The sequence below is a fragment of the Anabrus simplex genome, chromosome 3 (genome assembly GCF_040414725.1).
Source record: "Anabrus simplex isolate iqAnaSimp1 chromosome 3, ASM4041472v1, whole genome shotgun sequence".
NCBI lineage: Eukaryota > Metazoa > Arthropoda > Insecta > Orthoptera > Tettigoniidae > Anabrus > Anabrus simplex.
In genome coordinates, this window is record NC_090267.1 from 109,667,338 (window position 1) to 109,681,802 (window position 14,465).

At 38.8% G+C, this 14,465-nt stretch overlaps 1 protein-coding gene across 1 annotated transcript in view; it reads right to left on the reverse strand.

Annotated features, from left to right (window-relative positions):
• The window catches only part of LOC136866675 (C2 domain-containing protein 5), a 559,159-nt gene that overhangs the window by 273,192 nt on the left and 271,502 nt on the right, over nt 1-14,465 (reverse strand). Inside the window, exon 13 of the mRNA XM_068226804.1 lies at nt 1,151-1,288. Within this exon, the coding sequence (XP_068082905.1) occupies nt 1,151-1,288 (138 nt within the window). The remainder of the gene's footprint in view (nt 1-1,150; nt 1,289-14,465) is intronic.

Consider the following 14,465-nt stretch of genomic DNA (forward strand, 5'->3'; position numbering starts at 1 on the left):
ATGTGGTATACCTTGGAAATTTGTATGCTAGGATACATGTTTACAATACCGAATGAATGGAGATAATGATTGGGTTGAATGCTAAACTTTCTAAATTTATCGATCAATTCTATAGTGTTCTTGACGGATTTGTCTGACAAAAAATAATAGTTCCTTCTTAAAAATCTTTGAATGAAGTGTGATGCTTTATATAGCAGACTCGGTGTATAGTTATGATCGGGCAAATGGGGACGCCGGTTTTGTGTATCTTGGGGAGGGCTTTGGCGGTGGGTAAACCTGGGCTCATATTAATTAATTTAGTTTTTTCTTGATCTGTCATTAGATATAAAGTATTATTGAGAGTCTGCTTAAGTTGATGTCGGATTCTCGGGGTAGGGCCTTTCTTTACTGTAGAGAATGAACTATATTTTAAAAATTGATTTGTTTTGCTTACATATTCGTTTTTATCCATTATGACGGTAGTGTTACCCTTATCTGCTTTTGTAATTATAAGATCATTATCACTGATTTTCTTTTTGAGAGCATGTATTTGCTTTTGTATAAGAACTGAATCCTTGTAACTATTGTCGTCATGAGTAGTAAGGGGTGAATTACGGGAGTTAATACTGTTTTTTGGGTTAAGAATGGAGTTTGATTTTCTTTTTATTTCAATTCTTACTTCGTCCTGTTTATCTGTTGGCAATTTGCTAATGGCTAATTCTGCTTCTACTGTTGTAGTGATGGCTGTGTTCAGAGTGTTAAAATTAGGCTAATTTTGTTTCGGACCCCTGGCTAACTTCCGCCTTCATTCAATAGTACCTTGGACAAATTTACGATCGGAGGGTGAAATTGGCTGGGCATGTTAGGCCTAGTGTTTTTGTTGGTTTCTTTACCATAGTTATTAACGAGTTTAGAGTTCATTAACATATACAGCTTTTTCTCTAGGGTTTGTTGTAAAGTAAACTTGTAGTTTCGGATGCTCACTGGAACCTATTCAAGCCCAAGTTGACAACAGATTATTTATTGCATTATCGAAGAAACAAGGTACCACTGAATGAAGACAAAAGTTCCATTTTAGCCAAAAGTCTGTCTTAGATGGTGCAACGTTAAAACAACTAGTAAAAGAAAACTATGTATATATTTCAAAACAAATTTAATAGTTTGAACACACCTCAAACACACAGGTATCCTTGTTACCAGCAGCAAGATCCAATTCTGGAAGTTCATCCTCTGATTCTTCGGTATCAGAGGCCGCCAGTCGTCCATTAGATTGGGTCTCTGGCTCCTGAAAGAATGAACTGCCTTGATCCTTGAAGAACCAAGATCCCAGGATATGAAAAATAAATCGGTCAAGACAGGCAACAGTGAAGAGGAACAGAAATCTATCCATAATAGTATTATTAAAGGAGTTATAACCCTGCTGTGATTCTTCCCAGGAATCTTCTCTTACAGAATAGTTGTGGGCCACTGAAGGTGTAAAACTTATCAGCACAAATCAGAATGATTACACTACTAATATTAACCTGACATTAATTCCCTAGTTATCACATACATACACTGCTGGCTATTAAAATTGAAGATTTCTTCAAGTATACTGAATGTGTTTATTTACACAGTGTGAAGATTTTCCACAATCTACCAGGTGTTATATCAGGAAATAAAATGGTAATTATTTTCCTAATTTTACAATCATCAATTTATTATTTATTACCTTATGAAGGAAATACAGACCCTAATAATTTCTGAATGACAGTTTCCAGATGTTAAAATTTTATTGTATGTATGTTCAGTCTTCAGCCCTACAGCTGGTTGGATCCTCAACAGCTCTACCATCAGCTGTCATAGATGGCCTATGCATCACTGAAGAGGCGTACTAGGGAAATGAGGAGTGAGGTAGTTTCCCGTTGCTTTCCTCACCAAGCCAGAAGTTGCTATTACATATCAGTCTGCCAAGCCCACTAAAATGCATGCACCAAGTGATCCTATGAGCAACGTTTTCACACCATTCATAGCAGGGACTGTCTGCACAAGGAATCGCATTACTAGCATCGCTCACACCTCAGTCACTTTCATATTGTCAAAGCCAAGGATAAGACAGAGACAGATCAATGAAAGTAACAAAATTGCTCTAGCCCATACCAGAAGACATAGTGCACTCTAAACACTAGGTCCTGCCAGCAAAGGCATAAAATTTTATTAAAGAATCATATTGAAAGGTTAAAGTTCATTGAAAATATTTAGGAAAAAGCTAGGTAAACAATTATAAATAAATGTACATATGACGTAAACAATTGATAGGGGATCTGCGACCGACCGACCGACCGACCGACTGAGCTATTTTCTTTGGTCCACTTATGTAATTTGTTCAAGGCCATTTGGAGTTTGATACAGTTATAATTACTCCTTATAAGTAAAATTTATTTACTATGTAATGAGGTCATAATTTCTTAATATACCATATTTACTCTTTTGTTTGTTTGTATGTTTGATTGTCCAATCCTTGTCCCATTTCTTTACAGGGTCAGGTATGAGGTAAGATGAACCTATCATGGAGGTTTTTAATGACCAGATGCCCTTCCTGATGTCAACCTCAATAGAGGAGTTAATGAGATGAAATGAATGATGTGAAATACCGGGTGGTATAGCTGCCCTATTTTTCTCGAACATACGCAACCAGCTAGGAATTAAAATCTTGCGCAACATCTTACAGCAATTTTATGTGCAGTTAGCCCGATATAAACTTCCTGCACAATGCAAAAATGATAACAAGGTAGTAAGTGAGGCCCATCTCAAAAACACTGTACCATTTTATGTAGAGCAGAGTCCAATACTCGTCATATTTACGAAATGTATTTTCTTTTGTTAGAAAAGGGTGGTCACAGTATCATAGAAAACGTGGTAGGTTAGAACCAATTACAGGCATGTCAATTCACTGCCATTTTGTGTAGTCTCATCACATCGAAATTGATAGAAACGTGTTTTTCACAGTATTTTATAATATATGCCACGCTAATGCCATACACTAGATGTGACAGCTTACGCCGTACCAATATAAATGGTCTGTGTAATTACTACCATTACAGCATTCAATAAAATCACAAAACTGGACCATAAGGCTGTAACACATCAGTAACTTTACAAAGCGAGAACTTTCGCTCACTGCATTAATACAGAGTTGCAAGAGGTGGACGTTCAGCAGGAAGTAGCTGCGCAGAATTAGGCATGTTAGATGTATCTGGATAAACTGCATGGAGCAGTGATGGGTCGAAACCTTATTGAGTCATGCTTTCTTTCTTTTTTTTTTTTTTTTTTCATTTCGTACTCTTTTAGGCATCCTTTGTGGACTTGACTTTTTTGAAGTGTCAGATATTCTTCTAAGGAAGTTATAATTAATAGACATAATAATTATCACCACGTAAGCACCGACAACGGACAAATTCATTGTGAATACCACCTGAAACTTTATGTTGGACTCATTTAACCAAGTAATAAGTACATACTCTACACGAAGGGAATGGTTGCAACTATCTGGGCTTAAGAGAGACATGATTCTTTAGCATACTGTGGTGTTTGCAGAAACACAAACTTGTCTGCACATTACAGTTAACAATTTGTAACATACAAGATCAGTTTCAAAGCGATAGTGTAGATTATTCCATTAGTACAAAGATACGAGACTACTCTTCGCCACTGGGAGTGGCTACATGGTACTAATCGCAGCCAGCAAGTGATTTTTTGAGGGATTCAGAATTCGAATCTAGCTATGAGCTTTTCATTTATATTTTAATTTTAATTTTTATAGTCTTAAAGGCATTTGTAATTAAGGTTTGAATAATAATAATGTTATTCGCTTTACGTCCCACTAACTACTTTTACGGTTTTTGGAGACGCTGAGGTGCCGGAATTTAATCCCGCAGGAGTTCTTTTACGTGCACATAAATTTACCAACACGAGGCTGACGTATTTGAGCACCTTCAAATACCACCAGACTGAGCCAGGATCGAACCTGCCTAGTTGGGGCCAGAAGGCCAGCGCCTCAACCGTCTGAGCCACTCAGCCCGGCTTAATTAAGGTTTAACTTCCTTAGGTCTCAAAAGTCACTTTTCACCTTTACAAAGAAAGCGTACATCAGACAGGAATAATATACAATGAATGAACCGCACTGTACTTATTGTCAGCATTATGACCCATCCATTCAGCCAAGCAATACCGCACGTTCGACTCGAAGAAGGACTGGACTTCATACGTAGGGCACGAAACAGCGCATAGTAATCTTTACAGTGAATTGCAGGCAGGTAGCACGACATTCGTTGCAGCAAGCAAAAATGACTCACCTCCACCGTGCTCAGATTTTCATTAATAAAGGAGGTGGTCATTTTGAACATTTACTTTATTAATCAAATGGCCATGCACAAGCCCATTGCACCTCTGTCGGTAATAGCTTACTTCACTGCAGAGAGCAGAGCTACTTAGAAACGAACAGAGTACCTGCAATGGGAGAACTGATCATGATTTCGATTTCTGTCCTCAGCAACGCAACTCTCACAAACATTTACCAACAAAATTAAAAATTTGTCCCATATCGGACTCAAACCACTGACTACCGAGCAGCGCTTTCCTCTTCTGACTTCAAGCACACTCAGCTATCACGAACTGTCATTTGCCAGCGTTATGTCAACACGACTTCCGAGTCATTCAGCCATCATATTCTCTGTACATGAAGTTTCTGTGATACAGAATTTTCACAATTCTTTACCATCATTCCATATTTTATCATTAATACTGATTTTGTTGACACGAATAAATGAATTATAGAAAGTGTAGTAAAACAAGACATCATTGTGAGTAGCCAAGATCAATGTTTTTAGGTTAGGCCTTAATCTGCAGATTGCATAAAACTGAGTGAATAAGGGCAGCTGTACCACTCGGTACGATAGTAGGAAGGGAGAGGGTGAAACCCGGTGCCGGCACACAGCCTACTCCTGTCGAATAGCTCAAATCTTTACATGTTACAAATTTCATATTTGGTCCGTATTGAAATGTACGTCGTCAATTTAAGATATTACTAAAATTTATTAGGATCAACCTATTCAATAAATAGAATTTACAAAATTAGGACTTACATCCTATTAAATTAAAATTTGAAGGGACATGTTTCGCCCTTTAAAAGGGCATCATCAGCCTTTTTACATTCATACTTAAAAGATAAAAATCAGGATCCTGATTGTCATGGTAAAAAATATAAAATGAGAATATAAGATTAGAGTGAAATTATACAATGTGAGAAATTGTTATGAGTTCTTAAATAATAATTTACAATTAAAACTTCATTTAAAATGTTTGTGAAGAAAAAATTTGAAGTTGGTATGATATTACATTAGTAATTTAAAAAATGATTTTATAAAATAGACAAACTAGGCCTTAATCACATAATAACAAGAAAGTCTATGGCTAAAGTTGCCGCATCAAAGTTCGAGTGAAATTCGGCTGGAAGCAACTTGATTTACATGTTGGAGAGAAGGTTAATGAAACTTAAAAGCCGCTTGAGATGACAATGAAACTTTCTTGTTGAAAAGTCGTGATATTTAACTGTAGTATGGCGCTATGTAGATTATAAATTAGCTCAAAGCTTAACGTCCCCATCTGATGGGCGAATCACCCTCAGCAGTGTGATAGGCCTTCGCTCCATATAAGCACTGCGGAGAGGTTTGGAATTTAATTCAGGCTTTTGACGCGCAATCTAGTGATTAGAAATTGTATACCACCAGCTCCCCTACCCTGCCAGCCAAAATTCTGATAGTGAAATTTTTTTCAACCAACAGGTCTCGAATGGGCTAATCATGGTGTCAGACCATTCAGACTTCAATGTAATCCTTAACGATCATGGCCACCAGGCGGGCTCATCATCTTTCTAGCATTATTCCCACACAGTGGCAGAGTTCACTTGCCAGCACATCTATCTCCATTTAGACCAATCTAAGGCATCTTCTGGGATGGTGTTCACATATACAATGTCCTCTTTCATAGGACCCATCCACAGTTTGCTTTCTTCTTCTTCTTCTTCTTTCTCCTCCTCCTCCCAGTCGACCATGAGATTGCTGGTCGTCAGGTTCCAGGTACATGGTTGTCCTCACTACAGAGCTCTCTTTGTTGCGAATGATGTGACCTTACCATCTAAGTTTACATTATTCCCAAGGTTTCTCTACAACTGGCGAAACTCTCAGCTGCTGCTGGACATTATTGTTCTTTGCACGGCCGAATCGCCTTAGTCTAAAGCTCCAGTGGAACATTCTTATTTTCATAGCATGTAGAACCTGCTCATGCTTTCCTGTTGCTGGCCAGCACTCCGATCCATAGAGGACAACTGGGCGCTTGATCATTCTGTAAATGTAACTTAAAAGCTCTTCAGGCTATTGAACACACAGGTTAAATATAAATATCACAGTACAACATACCTGTAAAGAAGCATTATTAAACAAGGGACAAAAATACACACTATTATTAACTGTTAATGTTGGAGTGGAAACAAAGCAAGACATTAGTACCATAAGTTGTGGAATTTAAGTTCCTAAATATTTAACAGAGATAAACATAAATATTATTTCTAAATATTTGAATGTGACTTGATAAAATCTGATGATGTTCTTTTAAGAATGAAACATGTCATTCTTTGTTTAATAGTGTGTTTTTATCCCTTATTTAATAAGGTTCCTTTACAGGTATGTTGTAGTATAACATTTATACCTAACTTGTGTGTTTGACAGACTGATGAGTTTTTAAGTCACATTTAACTGAGTCGACAATGGAAAGTATGGCTTCATTTTTAATAAACTATCATGCTATATTCTTTTGACCAGAGGTATAGGGGAATCTGGTGATCACACAGGACTTAGTTACATGGCGCTATTTCATCCAGATCACTACCAAAGGGTAGAGAAGGGTCGACCTATTCAATACCATTAGCTTGTATATTGTCCTATATAAATGGGACTAGTTTCGACCCGATATACAGTAGAACGTCGATAATTCGAAATTGGTTAATTCAAAATCTCACCTAATTCAAAGCAGCTCTCGTTCCCGGAAACATGAGGTTCGGTTTTGCATGTTATTTAAATTGTTTAATTCGAAATACGGATAATCCGTAATTCGAAGAACAATGTCGGTCCCATTACCGAAATTCAGACTTTTAATTTGAAACTGCCTTTACATTTTGAAAAACAAAGTAGTATTTTACAGAGCAATTTAAATTCAAAATTTTTCCGTGTCATGAAAGAACGCGTCTTCCAGAACGTGAAGGGGTAACTTTGCGCACTTTCACCTACTTCGTCGTGTCTACAGTGTGCTTCATATCTGCTATGTTCGAGCGGAATCGTAATTATTTTGTATTAGGCGTTTTCAGGGCGCCACAGTGTGCCACAGGCAGTGTGCGGAGAGGTAGAATCCGCGAACACTGGTAATGCTGACAGTTTGCGAAAAGGCGTGGCTTATAGCCTATAATCAATTCGTACGCACCAAACAATATTGTCAATGCTGATGAAACTGCATTGTTTGTTTGTTTTATTTTTTTAAGTGCCGAGGCCAAATGGACTTATGGTTTTAAAGGAGAGAATTGCCAGCTGGGAAATGTACTGCATTGCTATGCAGTGTACACTGCACACGGAAGCGAGAGACTTCCTTCCCCTGTCATAGGAAAGTTTGAAAAACCACGATGTTTCAAGGGCGTCGGGCACTTTCCATGCCATCTAAAAATGCAGACAGTACAGTAATCCAAGAGATAAAGCATTTGCACAGGGGAGCCAGCATAATTTTTCCTTGTCTTTGAATCGTGTTTTTCTTCCTTTCGTTGCATGAGGTTATGTTTGTCATTGTTTTATACAAAAGCATTATTTGAATAATGTAAATACACCTTGGTGGATGAATTTCTGAAATAGTGTTTTTCATGGCATTTAAAAAGTTTAAACTGAGAATGAAGATGATTGCATGCATTAATGGGCCTTAGAAGTGCCATGGTGGGAAATCGTACAAGTATAGTCACTGTACTGCTGTTGTAATGTGGAAGGAAGTGAGAGACTTTCTCCTCTCGTTATAGTAAAGTTCGATAAGCTGCGATGTTTTAATGGCATCGGGTACATTCCGTGAAAGCACAAGGCATCTAAAATGCATACAGTACAGTAATCCAATGAATAAAGCACCTGCCCAGGGGAGCCAGTATAGATTTCTCCTCGTCTTTGAATCATGCTTTCTTTCTTATAATTTCATTGCGTGAGGTTATGTTTGCCGGTGAATTACCCAATTGCATACTGTACATGCACCTTGTTGGATACATTTTGGAAATAGTTTTTTCCATGGCATTTGAGAGCTTTAAACTGTGAATCAACATTAACTGCATGCAGTAACGGGTTGTGGAATATATTGTGTCGCCGCAAGGGTTGGCATTTCCGAAGTAGGTGTTGGCGGTTAATTCAAAATCACGTAATTCGAAGTCCGATTTTTGCATCCCAACGACTTCAAATTAACGAGGTTTTACTGTATATTGGGTCATCTTCAGCCACGCTCCAATTGGAAGACATATGCTCACGATGACCCAATATATATGGGGTCGAAACTAGTCCCAGTTATATACAGCAATACACAAGCTAATAGTATTGAATAGCTGGACCCTTCTCTACCCTTCGATAGTGATCAATTGTCAATATGGACCATAACGAAATTCACAACATGATTTCATCCAGATGGCGTTGACTTGAGAACGGGCATCTGGTAGGCTGTCACCATTGCTGCATATGAGGGAGCCATGGTTTTTAAATTGCTTCACTTTTCTTGAATTCTTCTCCACTTATGCTGATTGTACCATGAATATTTTTTACAATTTGCTTTATGTCCCATCGACACAGATAGGTCTTATGGTGACAATGGGATAGGGAAGGGCTAGGAGTAGGAAGGAAGCAGACATGGCCTTAACCTTTTCACTGCCAAGTTTCGATGACCAAACGAACACTCTGGGCCTGGTTTTTTAAGGAAGAAGCACTTTTACAGATACAGGGTCGGGGATGAAGTGAGATTATATTTTAAAGCATAAATTTACGGCCGGATGCCCTTCCTGATGCAAACCTTAGTTGAGAAAATGAATATGAAATGAATGATGATGAATGAAACTGGGTAAGGAAGTGGAAGGAATCGGCTGTGGCTTATGAATAGGAAATGTCCTGGCATGTGCTTGGAAGTGCAAAAGAGAAACCACAAAAATTCTCACGACAGCTGACGGTGGGGTTCGAACCCACTCGCCTGTCGAATATAGAGCTTGGCTCCATAACGGTAGCATGTTAACAGGCACGGCTACCCCCCTCAGGCCAGGTTTCTTCAACGAATGTTAAGTGTTAACTCTGCTGTTAAGGAGACTTAACACATAATTTTACAAAAGGGTCATCTCATCAAGGATTGTTAACTCTAACAAATGTTTAATACTTGTGTTAAATTAACCTGGCAGCAGCCCTGTGTTCAACCTCTTAACAACTGCTAAAATTTCAAAATGGAGGCATATAGAAGACCTAAGTTTGAAGATTTACTGTTGTATGAAGACTATGTATAAACTGAAGAAGGCAAAGAACGACCCATACTAAGAAATACCTACTTTACAGAGTTGTCAGAAGATATATTTCTAATTACCAAAGCCATAATGAACAAGATACTAGACGATATTGAAAATAGGTTAGAGTTTCCAACAGTGAGGACAAATATCATGAGGCAGGATCTGCTTCGGACAACATGGAGGTGATAGAACACTAAAATGCGAACACATTTTCCTCAAACTTGTCAGGTCTGCAACCCAATAATTTCCAAAAAAGTTACGAATCCCCCGATTCGAATGCAACACGTATATACTTGAAGAGTTGCAACTGCGACAAGGGGAGCAGTGGCCGACTGGTCATCGTACTAGTCTCTGAACCGCGATGACTACAGTTCGAGTCCCGTCATAAACACATTTTTTAATACAAATTAAATCATTGTTTCAGAGAATATGAAGGTAAAATGCGAATAAAATGAATAATCAAATTGCAGCGGAACTTTATTTTCTACCTCAAATTAATATATATAGAAAGATATCCAGCAGTGACTGTGAGAACGTTTAGGCCTATATTAATTTCAGGTAGAAAATAAACTGTACTGCAATTTGTGTAATATTTTTGTTCCAATTTTTAACTTGACATTCCCTCAAATATTAATTTAATCGTCTTCTTCTTTTTTATCTATTTACCCTCCAGGGTCGGTTTTACCTCGGACTCAGCGAGGGATACCACATCTACCGCCTTAAGGGCAGTGCCCTGGAGCTTCAGGCTCAGGGTCGGTGAAAAAACTGGGGAGGATGACCAGTACCTCGCCCAGGCTGCCTCACCTGATATGCTGAACAGGGGCCTTGCTAGGGGATGGGAAGATTGGAAGGGATAGACAAGGAAGAGGGAGGGAAGCGGCCGTGGCCTTAAGTGAGGAGGAGAAGTGGAAAACGACGGAAAACCACTTCCAGGATGGCTGGGATGGGAATTGAACCCATGTCTACTCAGTTGACCTCCCGAGCCCTTGTACCTCTTTTCAAATTTCGTGGCAGAGCCGGGAATCGACTCCGGGCTCCAGGGGTGGCAGCTAATCACACTAACCACTACTTCACAGAGGCGGACATATTAATTTATTTTGTGCAAAAATCATAGCTGCGACGAGACTTGAATTCACATCTAAGAGGTTCACAGACAGGTATGGTGACCACTTGGCCACCACTCCATTCTGCTCTGATGTAACTCTGAAGTATATATGCCTTGCTTTGGAATCGGGGATTCATCAATTTTTCAGAAGTTATTAGGTTGCGGACCTGACATGTTTAAGTAAAATTTGTTCGCCTTTTAGTGTTCTACCACCTCCACTTTGTCCAAAGCAGATTCTGTGTAATGACATCTGACCTCATTTTTAGAAAACGAAAGTGTGTTGACTTAAACCCTTATACACGAGTTACCGTTGAGTGTCTCCCCACAGGTACCTTGAAGCTCGGTGAAATCGGTTGACCGCACGGTCTGCCCTCTACTTGTTAGATATTATGCTTGAGACACTTTTCATGTAATTGTAGGCAACTATGTTCACGAGTGCAAGAAAAAAAGTGTAGAATCCTGCAAAGAATTCCTGCTGCCACTGCAGCATTAACAAGGCATTACATTATTTTGCCCGCAATAAAATAATGCCTGAAAACCATTCAAAACACATCAATTATCACATTTTCCCGGTAATAAGAATATAAGAATACGCTATATCGAATGTTGTAATATAACATTCCATTCTTTCATTTCTTAAGCACATTTGCATAATTTTAAATTAAAATTAAATGAAATAAAACCTCGCATTCATCACAACGCTTTTGTTCCTCTTACTTAGCATGTTTACGTCTTATCGGTCTCCGCTAACCATAACCTAAAATAATATCAACCATGTGTCTGTGTGACAAAATATTATTTCAACACACCACTAGGAGCGCTTTATGTAAAGAAACAAAAGACGCTCACTGCCAAACGCGTTCAGAAATCTCACCGAAATGTGTTAATTTGTCTTTAACAATTGTCTCGTAACAAATGTTGGAAATGTGTTCGTGAAACAGGGCAGTTTAAAACAAAGTGTTAAATTAATAACAATTGTTAGTTAACATATTTTGTTAAGTAAATTTTTTTTTGCTAGGGGCTTTACGTCGCACCGACACAGATAGGTCTTATGGCGACAATGGGATAGGAAAGGCCTAGGAGTTGGAAGGAAGCGGCTGTAGCCTTAATTAAGGTACAGCCCCAGCATTTGCCTGGTGTGAAAATGGGAAACCACGGAAGTAAAATTTAACATACAGTTGAAGAAACCCGGCCTCAGTGATACTATTACTGAAATATAATATAAAATTTTTGATCCAAGAACTGGTATTATCGAAATCATTAACATTTGGGGAAAAAAGAATTTATCTGCGAAGAGGGTGACAATTCCACATGAGATTCATCACTATTACTTTGTCTCACACTTTCTTGTAGTTCAATATCGCTCGCTATATATTTTCAATCTTCATTATGAAAATATAGCTCTCCAGAATCACTATTTATGATGAAACATTCAATTTCTTCATCAACAAGAGATGAATTATAAGCTATAAATTTCATTTCTGCTCCGCTCTTGTCAATTTATTTTTATATATTAACAAGAGATGAATGTGTACTTCAAGACACCATGATGGCTACACGTTAGCGGGAAAGATGTTCCACTCCAATAAAGCTGAAATAACATCAGCTCACTTTCAAAACACATGAAATGAAGTGGTATATCTGGCCATGGAATTTCAAAGTATGACACTATATCCCATTCATATATGAGATCAGTGAAATACATACCGTACCACCAAAGCGTATATATATAGGTTTCGCGGATCAGGCACGGTGTCCAATAACGCACATATTTATATATGGGTTTGGCGTTGAATGGGTTAATTAAGGTACAGCCCGAGCATTTGCCCGGTGTGAAAATGGGAAACCACAGAAAACCATCTTCAGGGCTGCCAACAGTGGGGTACCAACTGATGAGCCCAGCCTAGCACACAGGGGCGAAACGCTGGCAACCAGGAATGAGTTAGCTGGAAAATTTATAATGTCAAATAACGGACCATTTATATATTGGTATTATCAATTTAGTCTTCGAGAGGCTAATTTTCATACCATACTCATTGCACTTATTTTCAAGTTCCAAGATATTAGACTGCAGGCTTTCGGCACAATCTGTCATTAAGACCAAGTCGTCAGCATAGGCCAGACTGCTTACTACATTTCCACCTAACTGAATCCCTCCCTGCCATTTTATACCTTTCAGCAGATGATCCATGTAAACTATGAACAGCAGAGGTGAAAGATTGCAGCCTCGTCTAACCCCTGTAAGTACCCTGAACCAAGAACTCATTCTACCATCAATTCTCACTGAAGCCTAATTGTCAACATAAATGCCTTTGATTGATTTTTAATAATCTACCTCTAATTCCATAGTCCCCCAGTATAGCAAACATCTTTTCCCTCGGTACCCTGTCATATGCTTTCTCTAGATCTATGAAACATAAACACAACTGCCTATTCCTCTCACAGCATTTTTCAATTACCTGGCGCATACTGAAAATCTGATCCTGACAGCCTCTCTGTGGTCTGAAACCACACTGGTTTTCATCCAACTTCCTCTTAACGACTGATCGCACCCTCCCTTCCAAGATGCCTGTGAATACTTTGCTTGGTATACTAATCAATGAGATACCTCGATAGTTGTTGCAATCCTTCCTGTTCCCTTGCTTATAGATAGGTGCAATTACTGCTTTTGTCCAATCTGAAGGTATCTTACCAACATTTCAGGTCTAATTTCATCTATTCCTGCTGCTTTGTGACAATGGAGTTTATTTACCATCCTTTTCACTTCCTCAAGTGCAATTTCAGCAACGTCATTTTCCTCCTCCCCATGAGCTTGGTTGTTTGCAACACCACCAGGATGATTTCCTTTTACATTGAGAAGATGTTCAAAATATTCCCTCCACCTCTCCAGTGATTCCCTGGGAACTATTATGAGTTCACCTGAATTACTCAAAACACTGATCATTTCCTTTTTCCCTCCCTTCCTAAGATTTTTTATTACTGTCCCGAAAGGTTTCCCTGCTGCTTGACCTAGCCTTTCCAGGTTATTACCAAAATCTTCCCACGACTTCTTTTTGGATTCAACAACTATTTGTTTCGCTCTGTTTCTTTCATGTACGTACTAATCCCTGTCTGCCTCGGCCCTTGTTTGGAGCCATTTCTGATAAGGCTTCTTTTTACGTTTACAAGCTGCTCTCACTTCATCATTCCACCAAGATGTTCGCCTTTTCCCATCTTTACACACAGTTGTTCCTAGGCATTCCCTTGCTGTTTCTACTACGGCATCCCTGTATGCCACACATTCACCTTCTATATCCTGAACCTGCTTGCAGTCTACTGTTCGAAACTTCTCACTAATCATATCCATGTACTTCTGTCTAATTTCCTCATCCGGGAGATTTTCTACCCTTATTCGTTTGCAGACAGATTTCACTTTCACTACCCTAGGCCTAGAGATACTTAGTTCACTACAAATCAGATAGTGGTCTGTATTATCGAAAAATCCCCGGAAAACTCATACATTCCTTGCAGATTTCCTGAATTCGAAGTCGGTTAAGATATAGTCTATTATGAATCTGGTACCCCTAGCCTCCCATGTGTAGCGGTGAATAGCCTTATGCTTGAAGAACGTATTCGTAACTGCTAAACCCATATTAGCACAGAAGTCCAGCAAACGCTTACCATTCTCATTAACTTCCATATCTTCCCCATATTTACCAATCACCCTTTCGTATCCTTCAGTTCTATTCCCAACTCTCACATTGAAATCGCCCATTAGCACTATTCTATCCTTGCTGTTGACCCTGACCACGA